The 18524-nt window shown below is 50.8% G+C and overlaps 1 protein-coding gene across 1 annotated transcript in view; it reads right to left on the bottom strand.

The window, feature by feature from the left end:
• PRKD2 (protein kinase D2) overlaps positions 1–18524 on the bottom strand; it is a 37002-nt gene that overhangs the window by 9626 nt on the left and 8852 nt on the right. Inside the window, exons 4-13 of the mRNA XM_008068908.2 lie at positions 18239–18524; positions 16356–16433; positions 16123–16276; positions 12013–12130; positions 11458–11535; positions 9952–10210; positions 8399–8451; positions 8207–8279; positions 6783–6889; positions 5602–5763 (exon numbers count right to left, since the gene is read on the bottom strand). The exon at positions 18239–18524 is cut by the window's right edge and continues 65 nt beyond it. Coding sequence (XP_008067099.1) covers positions 5602–5763; positions 6783–6889; positions 8207–8279; positions 8399–8451; positions 9952–10210; positions 11458–11535; positions 12013–12130; positions 16123–16276; positions 16356–16433; positions 18239–18524 — 1368 coding nt within the window. The remainder of the gene's footprint in view (positions 1–5601; positions 5764–6782; positions 6890–8206; positions 8280–8398; positions 8452–9951; positions 10211–11457; positions 11536–12012; positions 12131–16122; positions 16277–16355; positions 16434–18238) is intronic.

Below are 18524 nucleotides of genomic sequence, written 5' to 3'. Positions count from 1 at the left end.
ACCACGCCCGGCTAATTTTTTGATTTATTGTAGAGATGAGGTCTCGCTGCCCAGGCGGGTCTTGAACACACGGGCTCAGGCAATCCACTCACCTTGGCCTCCCAAAGCACTGGGATTACAGGCTGAGCCACCGAGCCCGGGCCCGAGTAGATGTTATCTCCAGATTTTCTGCTGGTTGATCTACTTTTCTCCCAGTGAACACAGTGAACAAAGAGGGCAGACCAGCTGGGTGCAGTGGCTCACGCCTGTAATCCCAGCCCTTCGGGAGGTGGAGGTGACAGGACTACCTGGGCTCATGGGCTCGAGACGAGCCTGGGTAACTTGGTGAGACTTTGTCTCTACAATAAATCAAAAAATAAGCCAAGTGTGGTGGTGCATGCCTGTAGTTCTAGCTACTTGTGAAGCTAAGGTGGAAGGATCACCTGAGCCCAACAGGTCAAGGCTGTAGTGGCCGTAAGCAGCATGCCACTGCACTCCAGCCTGGGCGACAGAGTGAGACTCCAACTGAAAAAAATAAAGAGGGCAGATTGGAGCTAGATAGATCCAGGTTCAAATCTTTTTGTTTTGTTTTGTTTTTGCTTTGTTTTGGTTTTGTTTTGTTTTGTTTTTTAAGTTGGAGTCTCACTCTGTCGCCCAGACTGGAGTGCAGTGGCTGCTTCCGGCCACCGCAACCTCGACCCGCTGGGCTCCAGCGATCCTTCCGCCTCAGCCTTCCGAGTAGCTGGAACTACAGGCGCGTGCTACCACGCCCAGCTAATTTTTCTGATTTACTATAGAGATGAGGTCTCGCCAAGTTGCCCAGGCAGGTCTCCAACCCGCGGGCTCAGGCAATCCACTCACCTCAGCCTCCCAAAGCGCAGGATTACAGGCTAAGCCACCGAGCCCGGCTCAGGTTCAAATCTTGGTCAGACAGCTACTCAGCTGTGTGACCTTGGTTGAGAGACTGGTAACTCCCTCAGTGTCAGTCTCTCCATCTGTAAAATGGGGGTGGTGATACCTACCTTGAAGAGTGGTGGTCAGGCCTAAATAGGTTCATGAGATAAAGGGACTTGGGAGTGGAGCAGGCAAGAGCCCAGAAAGCAGAAATCTGCAGAGAGAGAAAGAGAGAAGAGAAAGCATACAAAAAGGGAGGAAGACATGCAAGACGAGAACAGAACAGTCTCAGTGGCTGAAAGCAGCCAGCTCCCTCTCCCCACCTGAAGAGTGGACGAGGCTGCCGCAGCAGTTTCTGTCTCCACCCCACAAGCCAGCCTGACACAGACACACTGCCTGAGAATGAGGGTGCTGGGCCAGGGCCAAAGGCACACAGCACAGGGGACGCTGCAACCAACAGAAATAATGTCCACAATAAGGCGAGATACCAGCCAGACGGGAAGGATGTAAAGCCCAGAAACTACAGAAGGGTATATTTCACATTGTCGGAGTTTAAACCCTATGGCCAATAAATACTAAAAAACAAAATGAAGAAGAAAACAAATACTGGCACAAAAGAATTGAGCAACATAAATGAAAAGGATCTAATGTCCTTCATAGACAAAGAGCTCTGAAAATTCAATAAGAAAAAGAATAATCCAACTGAAAAATGAGCAAAAGGGGCAGGGTGTGGAGGCTCACGCCTGTAATCCCAGCACTTTGGGAAGCAGAGGCAAGAGGATTGTCTGAGCCCAGCGGTTTGAGATCAGCTTGGGCAACTTGGTGAGACCTCATCTCTACCATAAATCAAAAAATTAGCCAGATGTGGTGGTGTGCACCTGTAGCTCCAGCTACTTAGAAGGCTGCCCTATCTCCTGGGCTCAAGTGGTCCTCCTGCCTCAGCCTCCTTAGTAGCTGAGATTACAGGTGTGCCCACCATGTCCAGCTATTTTTTCTAAAGAGACTTTGCTAAGCTACGGTCTGGCCATGTGACTCCTTGAGCTGTGGTTGCCATATTTCCTAGCTTTAGCCCCTTCCCCTACCTTGGGGAGGTGAATTTCCTCTCCTCTCTCTCTAATTTACCTTCTAAATAAACTATGTTTTCCAATCTAAAAAAAAGAGAGAGAGAGAGAAATGGGGTCTTGCTATGTGGCCCACGCTGGTCTTAAACTCCTAGCCTCAGGTGATCCCACCACCTTGACCTCCCAAAGGGTTGGGATTACAGGTATGAGCCACCATGCCCAGCCTCGAAACATATTCTTTTGAAATTCTCCCACTAGAGCCTAATGATATGTGTAGATAGACGGTCACAGGATGTTGTTTATGATGATGAAAAGGTTAAAACAACTTACATGTTCAGCAGCTGGAGGATATATATATTTTTTTAAAGCAGGATATATTGAGAGGACAGAAAAGCTCCCAGAGTGGGAGGGGACCTGAAGGGGTTGCCCTGGAGGATTTCATGACATACATCATGCGATACAATGCAGCTGCTGTTAAAAAGAAAAAGTAAGGGCAGGCTATCGTCTTGTTAAGATATGGTGTGGCCATGTGCTCTTTGAGCTATGGCCAGGCCGTGTTTCCTGGCTTTGGACCCCCTCCCTACCTTGGGGAGGTGAATCTTCTCTCTCTCTCTCTCTCATTTACTTTTAAATAAACTATGTTTTCCAATCTAAAAAAAGAGAGAGAGACAGATGGGGTCTTGCTATGTGGCCCACAATATAATTAGAAAATTATATTTTCTAATCTAACAACAAAAAAAAGCAAGGGCAGAAAAACATGCAATGATATATATGCTGTAAAACCGATTAAAATGTGTGGAGAAAACAGAAAATCTGTTTGAATATAACACAGAGGATAGGCGCAGTGGCTCACACCTATAATCCCAGCACTTTGGGAGACTGAGGTGAGATGATTGCCTGAGCCCGGGATTTGAACCTAGGATCTATGCTGTTAACTAGTAATGTCAAACTCACCTGTGTTATTTTTTATTGAGTTGGAGTCTTACTCTGTCACCCAGGCTGGAATGCAGCAGCACACTCACAGCCACTGCAGCCTCGACCTGCTGGGCTCAGGTAATCCTTCTGCCTCAGCCTCCTGAGTAACTGGAACTACAGGTGTGCGCCACCATGCCCTGGTAATTTTTCGATTTATTGCAGAGACTAGGTCTCACCAAGTTACCCAGACTGGTCTCGAACCCCTGAGCTCAGGCAATCCTCTCATCTTGGCCTCCCAAAGTGCTGGGATTACAGGCATGCGCCTCCGCGCCCGGCCTATTATAAAAATTAAATGAGATAAGAGAGTACCTGGCACACAGTAGGTGCTCAGTAACTGTGAGTGACCTCATCATTTATTATCATCATTATCAGTCTCCCCTCTCCCAAGCCCTGCCTACCTGGGTGGTCACTGTCTAGGACTGGGGCTATCTTGGTCACCAGTGTTGCCCAACTCTACTCTCAGCATGGAACTGAACATGGAGCAGGGGCTCAAGAGTGTCTGTTGAACAATTTAATGAATGAATGAAAGAAGGAATGAATGAGAGAGAGAAAAAAAGATATCTTTCCCTATTTTCCTTTCTTTTATTTCTTTTTTTTTTTTTTGAGTTGGGGGTCTCACTCTGTTGCCCAGGCTAAAATACAGTGGCACAATTATGACTCACCACAGCCTTGAACTTGAACTTCTGGGCTCAAACAATTCTCCTGCTTCAGTCTCTCAAGTAGCTGGGACTATAGGTACATACCACCACACCTGGCTAATTTTTTTTATTTTTGGGGTTTTTTTGAGTTGGAGTCTCACTCTTTTGTCCAGGCTAGAGTGCAGTGGCATGCTCATAGCCATCACAACCTTGACCTGCTGGGCTCAGGCGATCCTACTGCCTCAGCCTTCCAAGTAGCTGGAACTACAGACATGTGCTACCAACTCTGGCTAATTTTTTTAAAAATTTATTTATCGGACAGGCATGGTGGCTCACAACTATAATCCCAGCACTTTGGGAGGCCGAGTCGAGAGGATTGCCTGAGCCCACAGGTTCGAGAACAGCCTGGGCAACTTGGCGAGACCTCATCTCCAGTGAATCAAAAAATTAGCCGGGCACGGTAGCACACACCTATAGTTCCGGCTACTTGAAGTGGAAGGATCGTCAGAGTCCAGCAGATCAACGCTGGGGTGGCAGTGAGTGGGCCACAGCGCTCCAGCCTGGGTGGCAGAGTGAGACTCCAACTCAAAAACAAAAACCGAAAAAAGTCCAAAATTTATTGTAAAGACAAGGTCTCCCTGTATTGACCCAGGCTGGTCTCAAGCTCCTGGGCTCAAGTGATCTTCCCACCTTGGCTTCCAAAAGTGTTGGGATCACAGGTGTGAGCCACTACTCCCAGCCTTCCTCTTTTCTACTGATTTTTTTTTTTTGAGTCAAGGTCTCACTCTGTTACTCAGGTTAGATGCAGTGACACGAGTGATCCTCCCTCTTCAGCCTCCCAAGTAGCTGGGGATACAGGCACGTACCACCATGCCCAGGTTTCTTGTTTTGTAGAGACACGGTCTTAATGTGTTGCCCAGGCTGGTCTCCAATTCCTGGGCTCAAGCAATCTTCCCACCTAGCCTCCACGTGAGCCACCGTGCCTGCCTGATTTGTTTTGTGCAATGGAGTCTTGCTATCTTGCTCTGGCTTGCTTCGAACTCCTGGGCTCAAGGGTTCCTCCTGCCTCAGACTCCCAAATAGCTGGGACTATAACAGGTGGACTGCTGTGCCAGGCTCCCCTTTTTCCTGGATGAGTAAGGTCAGGCCCAGGGAGCCCGACTCATTATTATTATTATTATTATCATTATTATTATTATTATTTGAGTAGGAGTCTCACGCTGTTGCCCAGGCTGGAGTGCAGTAGCATGCTCTCGACTTGCTGAGCTCAGGCCATCCTTCCGCCTCAGCCTTCCAAGTAGCTGGAACCACAGGTATGCACCACCACATCCAGCTGATGTTTTGATTTATTGTAGGGACACGGTGTCGCCATATTGCTCAGGCTGGTCTCCAACCCCTGAGCTCAGGCAATCCTCTGGTCTCAACCTCCCAAAGTGCTGGGATTACAGGCGTGAACCACTGGACCCAGCCTAGTATTTTGCAACAATAGTAACAGCTATTATGATTACTACTACTCTATTCTTCTATTATTATTATTATTATTATTCATTATTTTTAAAATTACTATTGTCACTGCTACTTTTTCTTCTATTCTGGTTATTATTACTCGTCTACGGTTATGTTTTCTTTCCTTTTTTTTTTAAGTTGGAGTCTCACTCTGTCACCCAGACTGGAGTACAGTGGCACACTCACAGCCACCGCCGCCTCAACCTGCTGGGTTCAGGCAATCCTTCCACCTCAGCCTTCCAAGTAACTGGAACCACAGGCATGTACTGCCGCACCCGGCTAATTTTTTGGTTTATTGTAGAGCACGGTCTCTTCATGTTGCCCAGGCTGGCCTTGAATCCCTGGGCTCAGGCAATCCTCTCACCTTGGCCTCCCAAAGTGCTGGGATGACAGGTGTGAGCCACTGTGCCCAGCGATTATGTTTTCCATTATCTGCTATTACAACTCCCACCAGTGTCTACCCAAACTTCTAGGCACATGGGGCCTCTCCAAGGGGACGCCTGACTTTGTGGGACATCAAGGAGGGAGGGGCGGATAGACAGGCGCACCTGGGTGATGAGGAACTTGGCGAGGCGCTCAGGTAGCCGGCCCTTCTCGCTGGAAAGGATCATCTCCAACATGTCTCCATGCAGCTTCTCCATCACCACGAACACCTTCTCGGGCGTCTCGAACATGCACTCCAGGTTAACAATCCCAGGGTGCCGCAGGCTCTGGGGATGGGGAGAGGGGTCAGGGCCCAGGTCGGCCAGAAACTCAATCCTGGAGGGTCCACCATGGGAGGTGAACGACAAACAAGAAGGGGATTTCTGGGCATCAGCACTGGGGGAGAAGGAAGCTTCTCACAGGCCAAGACAGAACAACTCTACCCCGCCCCACCTGCCAGGTGTCCAGAAGGATCTTCCTTTTTTTTTTTTGAGTTAGAGTCTCACTCTGTCCTCCAAGCTCGAGTGCAGCAGCATGCTCACGGCCACTGCAGCCTCAACCTGCTGGACTCAGGTGATTCTTCTGCCTCAGCCTCCCGAGTAGCTGGGACTATAGGCACATGCCCGGCTAATTTTTTTATAGAGACAAGGTTGGTCTCGAACCCCTGGGCTCAGGCAGTCCTCTCGCCTCGGCCTCCCAAAGTGCTGGGATGACAGGCATGAGCCACTGCGCCCAGCCCAGGATCTTTACATCATGAAATTCTAGAGAAGGCCTGAGGTCGCGGGAGGGAGGGATGGAGGGAGGGTGAGATGCTTGGAGAAACAGGAAGGAGCTCTGTACATCTGGATGTTCCAAACCAGATCCTGCTTTCTCTTCCCTGAGTCCTGGCTTGTCCTAACCCCATCTCTTCTGCCCAGATCCCCACCCAGCCTCCTGTCTCCAGTCATATCCCCTTCCACCACCCTCCAGATGGCAGCCAGAGGGATTCTCCTAAAGTACATGCCTGATCCTGTCCCTTCCTTACTCAAAAGCCTTCTATGGCGCGCCAGTACCCTCAGGAGGAAATCCACAGGGTCTGAGGCCACCCTCCTCCCTGGCCTCATCCCCTCCTTAGAAGACTCCCCTCTCATCTCCGGGCCTTTGCACAAGCTGGTTCTTCTGCTCAGGATGCCTTCTCTTCCCCTTCAGTCTCAACATGCATATGATCTCCTCCCAGAAGCCTTCCCTGACTACCTCCAGGCTGGGTCATTTGCCCCTGAAAGGAGGAAGCAGGAAAGGAACCCAGGCCGTAGACTCTGGCGGTCACCTGCAGAATGGCCACTTCGTTCCGGAGCTGGCTCTCCTGCTTGGTGGGGAAGCGCAGCTTGTCAATGACCTTCACTGCCACGTCCCGGCCTGTCTTCCGGTGCTTTCCTGAGCAGAAGAGGTGGGGGATGAGAAAGCAAGACTACCCGGTCCTGCAAGGGGCATCCCTACCCCTGCTGGCCCCACCCCCACCATGGAGGCACCCACAGGTGGCCAGAGATGGAAGGCCGTCAAGGTGTCTCTGAGGGAGACCCCAGGAGACGTGTGAAAGCAGGGGAAGATGCCTGGGAGGAAAGCTGGAAAGAAGGAAGGTTTTTTAAAAAGCTCCAGGTCAGGCATGTGGCTATGCCTGTAATCCCAGCAATTTGGGAGGCCCAAGCAAGAGGACTGCCTGAGCTCAGGGGTTCAAAACCAGTCTGGGCAACTTGGTAAGACCTCATCTCTATAATAAATACAAAAAAGAGTCAGGCATGATGGTGCATGCCTGTAGTTCCAGCTACTTGGAAGGCTGAAGTGGGAGGATCACCTGAGTCCAGTAAGTCAAGGCTACAGTAGCTGTGAGCGTGCCACTGCACTCCAGCCTGGGTGACAGAATGAGACTCCGACTCAAAAAAAACCAAAAAAACAAACAAAAAAACTCCAAAGAGGAGAATTAGTAACATGAAGCACCTAATTTTTTTTTTCTTTGAGTCAGGGTCTCACTCTGTCACCCAGGCTGGAGTACAGTGGCACGATCACAGCTCAGTGTAGCCTCAACCTCCTGGACTCAGGTGATCCATCCACCTCAGTCTCCTGAGTAGATGGGACTACAGGCACAGGTCACCACGCCTGGCTAATTTTTCTATTTATTGTAGAGACAAGGTCTCACTTTGTTGCCCAGAGTGGTCTCAAACTCCTAGACTCCAGCAATCCTCCCGCCTCAGCCTCCCAAAGTGCTGACATTACAAGCATGAGCCATTTCACCCGGCCTGAAAACTCAGTTTATAAACAATCAAAATCTAGGATCTAGCTCTGTGGCCAACCAGACTGATCTAGCTGAGTGACCAGAGTGCAATATCTACCCTCCTTATCCAAACAGAATCAAGATCTAGTTCTGTGGCCAATCAGAGCGCAAAATCACCCTCCTTATCCAACCAGAATCTAAGATCTAGCTCTGTGGCCAGAGTGCAAAATCTACCCTCCTTATCCAACCACAATCTAGGCTTTCACTCTGTGACTAAGCAGAGTGCAGAATTTATCCTTTATATCACTAACGAGAGGAAGGTCCATTCGTTTTTCCCAGTGAGAAAAGAAGAACTTCCGGCCCAACTTTCTAAGCCAATCAGAACAGGAAGTGAGTATGAGGCCAATCAGAAGGAAGGCCTGGGGGCGGAAAGCCTCCACCCAGCCCCAGGCCCCCTTGGGGTTAGCGCGGAAGCGGCTTACCTCCATAGACCACTCCAAACTGCCCTGAGCCCAGCACCTCGTCTGGGAAGATCTGGTAGACGGTGGCGATGTCCTGCAGGGTGGAGGCAGGGTGGGTCAGGGGTGCAAATGGAGGTGGGGGCGTCAGGGTGACAGGAGAGCTGGGAGGTGGTGTGGGAGGGGGAGGGCGTCGGGTGTGGGCCAAAGTCTCACCACATTCTCCTGGATCTGACTGTTGGACACAGAGATGCTCAGAGAAGCTTGTCCTGCGGAGACGGGAGAGACAGGTGAGGAGACCCCAGGTTAAGGACTGTCCTCAACCCTTCTCTGAAGGCAGCCCCGGGAGCCAGAACACCCGGGCTCGAATCCAGTGTTCCATACCATGAGCAATTTCAGGTTACTGACTGGTCCACTATGAACCTTGGTTTCCTCATCCAAAACATGAGAATAACAAAAGGACCCCCCTCGCAGGACAACGGGAGGAGTAAATGAGATGGGCCGAGGGCACCAAGGAGTGATGTGCCAACAGGTTTGCTGATCCCATTGTGCAGAGAAGGAAACTGAGGCTTGGAGGGAAAGTCCAAACTGACATCTGCATCTCCCTTGAACTTGCCCCTCAACAAGAACCAGACATTTCTGAAGTCCCGATCTTCTTGCCATTGATTGTCTCTCTCTCTTCCACCTCCCCACAGTGCAGTCTAGGCCCCTGCTCACCCCTCTGCTCTGGGTCCTCACTCCCCGCTTCCCTGGGTTCCTCGCCCCAACCTGCCCGCTTCCCTGGGTTCCTCGCCCCAACCTGCCCCCTCTGACTCACCCTCCACAGAGAAGCCAGAGGGATTTTCCTGAAACACAAATCTGACCCTGTCCTTTCCCTGCCATGGCTCCCCAGTGCCCTCAGGAGGAGGCCCAAGCCCCTGAAATGGCCTCAAAAGCAGGGTCTGGACCCTTATCTACCTCTGCCTTCAGCCTCTACCATGCAAATCCCAACACATGGGCCTCCAACACGGCAAGCTCTCTCCTGCCTCCTGGCCTTTGCCAGGGCTGTTCCCTCTGCCAGGAATGCACTCCATTCTAGACTTAGCTAAATTCTCCCCATCCTTCAGTCTAGCTCAAATGTCACTCCTGGGGCCATGTCAGGTCACTCCTGCAAACAATCTACACCACACGTGCGTGATTACAATGACGATTAATGTCTGTCATCCACACTGATCGTGTACTCCAGAGGGTGGGAACCTGGCACTCGCTGATCACTCTTTGCCTCTGCCTGAAATGATTTTCCATTTGCCTTCCCCATCTCACCCCTCCTCAGCCTCTGGGTCTCAGTTCAGATGCTGTCTCCTCCAGAAAGCCCTCCTGGACACCCAGATTGGTTCAGGTACTCCCTCTGGGTTCCTTCAGCTCCCTGGGCTGTCACATCTGGGGAAGGGTATTTTGTCCCATTGAACTCAGACCCGTGAGGATAGGTCCTGGGCTGTCTTGGTCACCAGGCTGTCCCCAGCACTGTCCAGCACAGGCCAGGAACAGAGGAGGCAGTGAGTAAATGCACAGGGCATTGTTGCCACCTGGGACAAGGCTGAGAGAGGGAAAGTGACAAGCCCAAGACTACACACCGGGTTGGGGCTTAACCGAGATTTGAACCCAGGCCTGCTGAGTCCAAAGCCAGTTCTCAACCCCACCACTGCCTACCCTTCCTCTACCCCTTCCCAGAATCCTGCCCAAGGCCTTCTAGACCCATCTTCTCGGGGACCCACGGTGGCGGGACTTACTGTGGGGTGCGTGGCCCGGAGTACTGGGCGCATCCTGCAGGATGACGGGCATCAGGGCCTGACGGATGGCCGTCTCCCAGCCCCGGGCGGCCTCGGCCCCCTGCCCGCTGGGCCCACCCGGAGCCCCACCGGGCGTCTCGCCAACGAAGTAGGTGGCATTGGCAGTGACGATCTCGAAACAGTGTGGGTTGGTGCCGGGGGGCACGAGGCTGAAGTTCTGGGCAGACTCCACCGTGAGGATTTCTGACAGCGGGATTTCCTGGCAGGACACGGAACCAGTACAGGTGAGGACAGCAGGCAGACCCCAGGGGTCCCCCGCTTACCCATAAGGGCACACAGGATCCATGTCAATGGGGATGAGACTGGTTTGCAGGGGATGGTCAAAGAAGGCCTCCTGGCAGAAGTGATGGTGAAGCAGAGACCAAGAAGTCAGCTGGTAAGGAATGGAGGGAACGGCATGTGCAAAGGCCCTGAGGAAAAGTTTGTGCTCAAAAACATGCCCAGGGGATGGTGCGTGGCACACAGTAGATAGTAGATGCTTGATATAAGTCTGATAAATAAATGGAGGAAATGAGGCCATGCAGGGCCTCACAAGCCGCAAGGAGGCGCCTGGGCTTTGTCTAAGGGCACTAGGGAGGTACTGAAGGGTTTGGGGGAGTAAGGGGCGTCCTCTGCCTGTGTGTGGAGGATAGGTCGAGACAGGAGACCAGGCAGGAGAGAAGGCACAGGGACCATGGGGTGGGAAACGTCAAAAGAGGAAGAGAGAAAGGAAGAGAGGAAGGGAGGAAGGGAGACTGACTTAGCCCATGAAGCCAGGTGATGAGAAGGACATGTGGGGGCTGAGGATGGCCCTTTAGATCATGTGGTCTAGGCAAGACAGGAAGATGAGAAGAAACCAGCCACGGGAGAGTCCAGGAAGACACTCCAGGGCATTTAACAGCAGGAGTCCTGGCTTTATTCTAAGGCCCATTGGAGTCATTGGCAGATTCCAATCATTTTAATTAAGACTCCCCTGGCTGCTGTGTGGGAAAGATAGTGCTTGCAGAAGTAAGGAACCAGTAAGGAGACTGCTGCAACTGCCCAGGTGGGCAACAGTGGCTGGAATAGAGTGGCATGGGAGGGGGTGACAAATACACATACCTAATTCAATAAATTAGCTGCAAAGGAAAATACCAAAAGCAGGCATATAATTACCAGGAACTTACATGCCAAGCCCTAAGCTAATTGCTTTACTGGATTCACTCTGTGAATTCCCCCAACAGCCCTGAAGTGAGTCCTATTACTTGGGGCAGTCTACAGATGAGAGACACGAGGCAGAGAGGGAAGGGAAACTGTCCTGGGTCCCCCAGCTGCAAAGGAGTGGGGCTGGAATCAGATGGGCAGCACTTGCTGATGGGCTGGAAGCAGGGAAGCTGGGGCTGGGGAAAGGGACGCGGTAGGAGCAGGAGAGGGGAAGGCCGTCGGCCATGCGGGGAGTCTGGGGGACCTGGAAGCCGAAAGGCCCACCTTGTAGTATCTGTTGGTCGTGTTGTTCTGGAAGAGCGTGATGCACTTGCAGTCCAGGCGCCAATAGTGCCGCTTCCTCTGGAGAGAGGTTTGAGAGGGTGAGGTAGACCGCTAGGCTGTCCTGTCCCGTCCCACACTGGGGCTTGGAAATCCCGGTGCCTGGCGTACCAGTGGGCATGATCCAGCGCACTGCTCCCAGTCAAGCTCCGCCCCCTACTTCTAGCCCCGCCCCACGCGGCGCTCTTCCTCCAGTCAGGTCCTTCCACTAGCCCCAGCCCCGCCCCCCACGTGGCTCTCTTCCTCCAAGCCCCAGCTCCGCCCCTCATTTTGCTCCGCCCTATCTTTTGAGCCGGCTCTTCAGCCCCGCCTCTTCTCTAACTCCTGCCCCGCCCCCTCGTCCCGCCCTTAGAACCCGCACCTCTAGCTCCAGCTCGGCGTCCGGCATGGCCCCGCCCATCCCTACCTCCGGCCCCGCCCCCAACCAGACCCCGCCTCCTCAAGCGAGAACAAGGCTATTCTCGCTCCGCCCCGCCTGGCCCCGCCCCGCCCACTCACCAGCGTGTCCTTGTTGCTGTAATGAACCACCCAACCTTCGCGCAGCGTGGTGCTGGACTTCCGTGTCGTGTGTCGCACTGACTGTACCACCCTCATTAGCGGGATGTACCCCAGAGAACTGCGGAGGTTAGAGGAAGGAGTGAGGAATCGCATGCAGAAATGCTGCCTGGGCCTTCAAGGGGCATCTCTGGGCAGCCAGGGAGGTGGTCCTTTGGGGTGGGGGGTTTGCCACTTCCCCCCCCTGTGGTTTCCAGGTCTCTCACAGTGAGGAAGGGGACTCTTGAGAGAGCCTCGGTAAAACGCTGGTTAGGAAGTCAGGCTGCGTAGCAAATTACCTAACCTCTTCGTGCCTCAGTTTCTCCACCCAAAGGGGTTGCTGTGAGGAGCGGAAACTTTTCTCTTTAGGAGCTTAGCACAGTGCCTGGCATACAGAGAACCTTTAATAAGTGCTAATTCGTATTTAGCCCAGGGATTGTGAAGCCAGCTGTGTGGCACTGAGCAAGTGATTTAACCTCTCTGCCATTTGCCTCATCTGTGCGGATGCTATTGTTACAGTGAGAGGAAGGTCTAGAGAGATTGTGGCTTGCTCTGTTCCAGAGCCAACGACCTCTTGATCCTTGTGCAGATCAGGACTTGGACAGCCTTAGTCACTCCCTTTTGACTGAGACGCAGTTTCCCCATCCATGAAATAGGCTGCCTCTCTCAATCCCTCAAGGTTCAATTCCGACAGCCTATTATTGTTACTAGACAGTCCCAGGAAGAACCAGGTCTCAGACTGCTTGGGTTGGGAGGCGTCACATGAAACTCTCTGTGATCACTGTGACCTGCTTACCCATCCCCTCTATGACTGTGTCTCCCACCATCTTCCCCTCACCCACCCTACTTCAGTCACACGGGTCTCTTTGCTGTTCCTGGAACATGCCTGGCCCCACCACAGGGCCTTTGCACTTGCCGCTATCTCTGCCTAAAAGGCTCTTCCCCCAGATATCTTCCCCATGGCTTGCTCCCCACCTCTCTTCCAATGTCACCACCTCAGAGAGGTCTCCTTAGTGACCCTAGCAAAGGCAGCATGTCCCCCATCTTCCATCTCTTGTTTTATTTTTCCTTATGGCAGCTACAAGTACCCAATGCTATGAATGCCTTGATTAGCTGTTTCCCTAGTGAGACTGTCAGCTCCCTGAAGACAGAGTTTCTTTCACCTGTTTTGTTTGCCTGGAATCAGAACACAGCAGGTGCTTATTAAGTATTTGCTGATGGTCGGGCTTGGTGGCTCAGCCTGTAATCCAGCACTTTGGGAAGCCGAGGCGAGTGGATTGCCTGAGCCCGTGGGTTCGAAACCTCATCTCTACAATAAATCAAAAATTAGCCGGGCGTGGGCATGCCTGTAGTTCTGGCTACTTGGAAGGCTGAGGTGGAAGGATCGCCGGAGCCCAGCAGGTCGAGGCTGCAGTGGCTGGGAGCATGCCACTGCACTCCAGCCTGGGCGACAGTGACAGAGTGAGACTCCAAGTCAAAAAAAATAAAAAATAAAAAAATCCGGCCATTGCCTTGCTAAGATATGGTGTGGCCATGTGCTCTTTGAGCTATGGCCAGACCATGTTTCCTGGCTTTGGTCCCCTCCCCTACCTCGGGGAGGTGAATCTCCTCTTTATCTCTCTCCCGAATTTACTTTCTAAATAAACTATGTTTTCTAATCTAAAAAAAAAAGCCAAAGTGCTGAGATTACAGGTGTGAGTCACTGCATCTGGCTATATATTTATTTATACATGCATTTATAGTATTATTCATACTATACTAATACTCTTCTAAAACATATGCAAAAAAGGTGAAAACATTTAAAGAATGAGATGAAAAATAAAAACACAGGTATTCAAATCTTTTCTTCCTATTCCCCTGAACGGGTCATCTCTCACCCTCCCCACTTTGGGGCTTGAAATTAAGACAAGAGAGGATCCCTGTTCCATTTCCTGAGCATTCTTTTTTTTTTTTTCAGCTGGAGTCTCACTCTGTCGCCCAGACTGGCTGGGCTCCGGCGATCCTTCCACCTCAGCCTTCCAAGTAGCCGGAATTACAGGCGCGTGCTACCACGCCCGGCTGATTTTTTTATTTATTGTAGAGATGAGGTCTTGCTGCCCAGGCGGGTCTTGAACCCGCGGGCTCAGGCAATCCACTCACCTCAGCCTCCCAAAGGCACGGGATTACAGGCTGAGCCACTGAGCCCGGCTTCCTGAGCATTTCTAACCTGACCAGCACTTTACCTGCATGAGCTCATGGAATTTGCACAATTACTCTGTGGGGGAGGTACCATCATCACTCCAAGAGGAAACTGAGGCACATAGGGAAGTAACTAGCAATTGAGGGGGTGGAGCTGGGATCTGCAGTGGCCTGTGTCAACCGGGTTGCACCCCTCCTTCCTCAGTACACACTTATTCCACACCCACATGAGAAGTGCCTGATCTAAGCTGGCCCTGTCCTGGGAGTAGACAAATATTTTTTGCTGTCAGCACTTGAGCTCATGTTCTAGTGGGTCTGAATAAACACAGACTCCATTTACAGTTCAAAAATGTTAAACTTTTAAAAATTGGAATACTTTTAAAACTCTGAAATAATTAAAAATTAAATAAAATAATTAAAATTAAATACAGAATTAAATTTAATAGGCTGGGCGTGGTGGCTTATGTCTGTCATCCCAGCACTTTGGGAGGCCGAGGTGATAAGTCCAGGGGTTCGAGACCAGCCTAGGCAACTTGGTGAGACCTCGTCTCTACAATAAATCAAAAAATTAGCCGGGCGTGGTGACACATGCTTGTAGTCCCAGCTACTTGGGAGGCTGAGTCAGAAGGATCACCTGAGCCCAGCAAGTTGAGGCTGCAGTGGCCATGAGTGTGCCACTATACTCCAGCCAGGGAGACAGTGAGATGCCAACTCAAAAACAAACAAACAAATAAATGTAATACATAATTAAAATTTAATAAAGAGTAAAGTAATTAAAATTAAAGTAAAATAATTTAAATAATTTTAAAATAAATACTTAAAATTTAATTTAAAGTCAAATTAAATAATTAAATTAAATTAATTGAAAATTTAATAAAAGTTATTATTGTTTTTTACAGCTTTCATGCCCAAAAAAAGCCATAGGCTGTCAGATCCTTTAGGATATGTCCCCTTCCCCATTTTGCAGCTGGAAACATTGAGGCTTTGAAAGGGAAAGACTTGTTTAAGGTCATACAAGTCAATCACAGGCCAACATGGTTGAAAGAGATGCGTTTTTCCTGCCTCTTGAAGATCTGAGTGCCCTGTGATAAGAGATAACACTTACTGAACACTTACTGTGTACCAGGCACTGTTTTAGTTCACTTCATAGTCATAACTACCCTATAAAGTATACGCTACTTGACCCCCATTTCAATTATGAGGGAAACTGAGCCCCAGAGAGGTTGGTCTCTTGACTAAGACCGCACAACAGCCTGGTTCCAGAGTCCTTGTTCGTACTCTTTCTCTGTCATGCTGTAATATACGCTGCTTTTGGAAGGACCCACGAGATGCGGATCCCAGTGGCTTCCTCCAGGGAGAAGATCTGGGCAGCTAGCAGTCGAGGAACAGAGAGGGTTTTGAAGGACTGTATTACCAGTTCCAAAAAATATGCATCAGGAAAAAGGGTTAAATTTTAAATTTTGGTGCTTTGAAAGGCCTGCCTTAGATGGGCACAGTGGCTCATGTCTGTATTCCCAGCACTTTGGGAGGCCAAGGTGAGAGAATTGTCTGAACCTAGGAGTTTGAGAACAGCCCGGGCAACTTGGCGAGACCTCATCTCTACAATAAATCAAAAATGAGCCGGGTGTGGTAGCACGCACCTGTAGTTCCAGCTACTTGGAAGGCTGAGGCGGAAGGATCACCGGAGCCCAGCAGGTCAAGGCTGTGGTGGCTGGGAGTGTGCCCCTGCACTCCAGCCTGGGTGACAGAGTGAGACTCTGACTCAAACAAATAAATAAAAGGTTTGCCCTAGGAACTAGGAAAACCTACAAGTATAAGTGATGTCAGCCCATTGTAGAGACAGGGACGTGGAGGTTCGTGTGGGGAAGGGGTCTCTCTGGAGTATCTCGTGGGTACCTCTGGGCCTTGCCTCCCTCGCCCTCCTCCTCTTCACTGGCATGGAGGGCGTTCTCCGAGTGGGAGCCGGGGATGACCCCGGAGTCATCGGACTCATCCATGAGGGCGCTCTTGTCAGCCTCGCTGAAATCGGTGGCTTCCTCCATGGGCACGTCTGGGGAGGCAGGGGCATCAGAGGGGCCTCCACCCAGTCCTGCCCCACCCGCTTCCCTCTCCAGCCCTCAGCCTCTTACCTCCATTCACGAGTGCTTCCCCCAGACAGTCATTAGGGACACGGGTGGCACAGCGTTTGTGACAGTTAAATTTGCAGTCTGGTGGGAGGACAGGAAATAAGGGGACGGGTGGCGGGGAGAAGAGAGGTTACCTGTAAAGGTTGAACCTTAACCCCTAACGCCAAGGTTCAAGAGACTATGCACTTGCAGCCAGGATCAGAAGACCCGGCTGCTCCTGCTTTGGGCATTTCCCTACTGAGAGCCACAGTTTCGCCAACACTGGGGAGATTACATACCGCAGGAGGACTAGACACAAAATCTCCATGACTCGAAGGCTCTAACACGGTAACTTTCCATTCACCTAGACTCCAAATTCTAGAATAGGTTCTAACATTCTATGGCTCTAGACTTCACTCTAGGGCTGGTTTTCTCAACCTCGGGCACTATACAATTTCAGGGTGGATGGTTCCTTATTTTGGGGTGTTGTTCTGTACACCATAGGATGTTTGGTGACATCCATGTCTTCTACCCACTAGATGCCCGGGGAGACAGACAAAGCTATCTCCAACCATCACCAAGCATCCCCTAAGTGCAAAATTGTCTCTGGTTGAGAACTACTGCTCTAGAGTTTGGGGATTCCAAGTTCTAGGATACTATACATCAAAGATTCTAGAGTTTTCCAAAAACGGATTTTTTGAAGGTTCTATGATTGCAGAATTCCAAGGCTCCAAAGTTGGATGTCTAAGATTCAAGAACTCTATGTCTATGATTCTACAATAGAATTCAATTCTATTGTATTCTATTCAATACAATTCAATTCTAGACTCTCGACTTCTAAGACTCCTTACTGTCCAAGGTTTCGGGATTTTATATATCTAAACTCTAAATTTGACAGTTCTACAATTCTAGATGTCCATGCCTCCAGAATATGCTGATTCCAAGGTTCTAGGATTCGCTATAGTTAAGATTCTAGAATTTGATATCTCTGTGGTTCTTCAGCTATAAACTGCCAAGATTCTGGAATCTGTCTGTTCCAAATTCTAGAATGGAATGATTCTAAGTATTTATGGATCCAAACTCTGCTGTACTAGAATTAGTTCAATAGATTTCCAGGATCTAGGATTCAATGGTTCTAAGCTGATATGATTCTAGACTTCTAAGACTCTCAAGTTTGATGGTTCTGGGCTTCTGGTATTCTCAAAATATGGTTCCAAAGTTCTAATGTCTGGGGAATCTATAACTTGGCAGTTCTAAGATGTACGGTCCAAAGTTCTGTGTTTACTTTCGCTAAATTCTATGATTCCAGAATTTTTTTTTGAGTCAGAGTCTCACTGTCACCTGGACTGGAGTGCAGTGGTACACTCGTGGTCACTGCGGCCTTGACCTGCTGGGCTCAGGCGACCCTTCCACCTCAGCCTTCCAAGTAGGTGGAACCACAGGTGCACGCCACCACACCAGGCTAATTTTTTTTATTTATCATAGAGATGAGGTCTCGCCAAGTTGCCCAGGCTGATCTCGAACCCCTGGACTCAGGCAGTCCTCTCACCTCCGCCTCCCAAAGTGCTGGGATGACAGGCGTGAGCCACCGCACCCGGCTGATTCCAGAATCCTTGAATCCTCTTTCTGTAGTTCTCTGATTCTAGAGTTCTCGGGTTCTACACTTTTAGAATTCCATGCTACGTGCCTTAGGAATCTAAAGTCCCAAGGTCCTAAAGACTGCGCTTCTAGGATTCCAGAAATTCCGAAGGTTCCAGAACGCCAGGAATCGGGGCAGTCCCCTTCTGAGGTCCTGTGCTCCCGAGAATCAGAGTACCCGTGCTGAGATTCTTGGGTCGCGCCACAAGCCCAGGCTGGGGAGGCGGTATATTCTGACCCTGCCTGCCCTCCCAGTCGAGCCTCGCTACCTTTGCACTGCAGGCCCTGCCGGAACAGGCCCTTCAGGAGCTTCTTGCAAGCCTGGCAGACGGTGGGCCGCGTGTAGCTGTGGATGAGGAAGGTGTGCGGCACCTTGACCTTGGAGAGCAGCATCTTGTCCAGCTCGATGGGGCGGCCCGTGTAGGAGGAGGCGGACGAGGAGGAGGAGGACGACGGGGGGCGGCGAGGCAGGAGCTCGGTGGTGCTCCGGCTCTGTCGGTCGGCGAGATGGAAGGGACGCATCCGCGCGTGTCCCCGGGCCCGGGCCCCGGCGCC

The sequence above is a fragment of the Carlito syrichta genome, unplaced genomic scaffold (genome assembly GCF_000164805.1).
Source record: "Carlito syrichta isolate Samal-C Ts95f unplaced genomic scaffold, Tarsius_syrichta-2.0.1 Scaffold311659, whole genome shotgun sequence".
Classification (NCBI taxonomy): Eukaryota; Metazoa; Chordata; class Mammalia; order Primates; family Tarsiidae; genus Carlito; species Carlito syrichta.
This window is presented reverse-complemented; position numbering and strand designations above follow the sequence as displayed.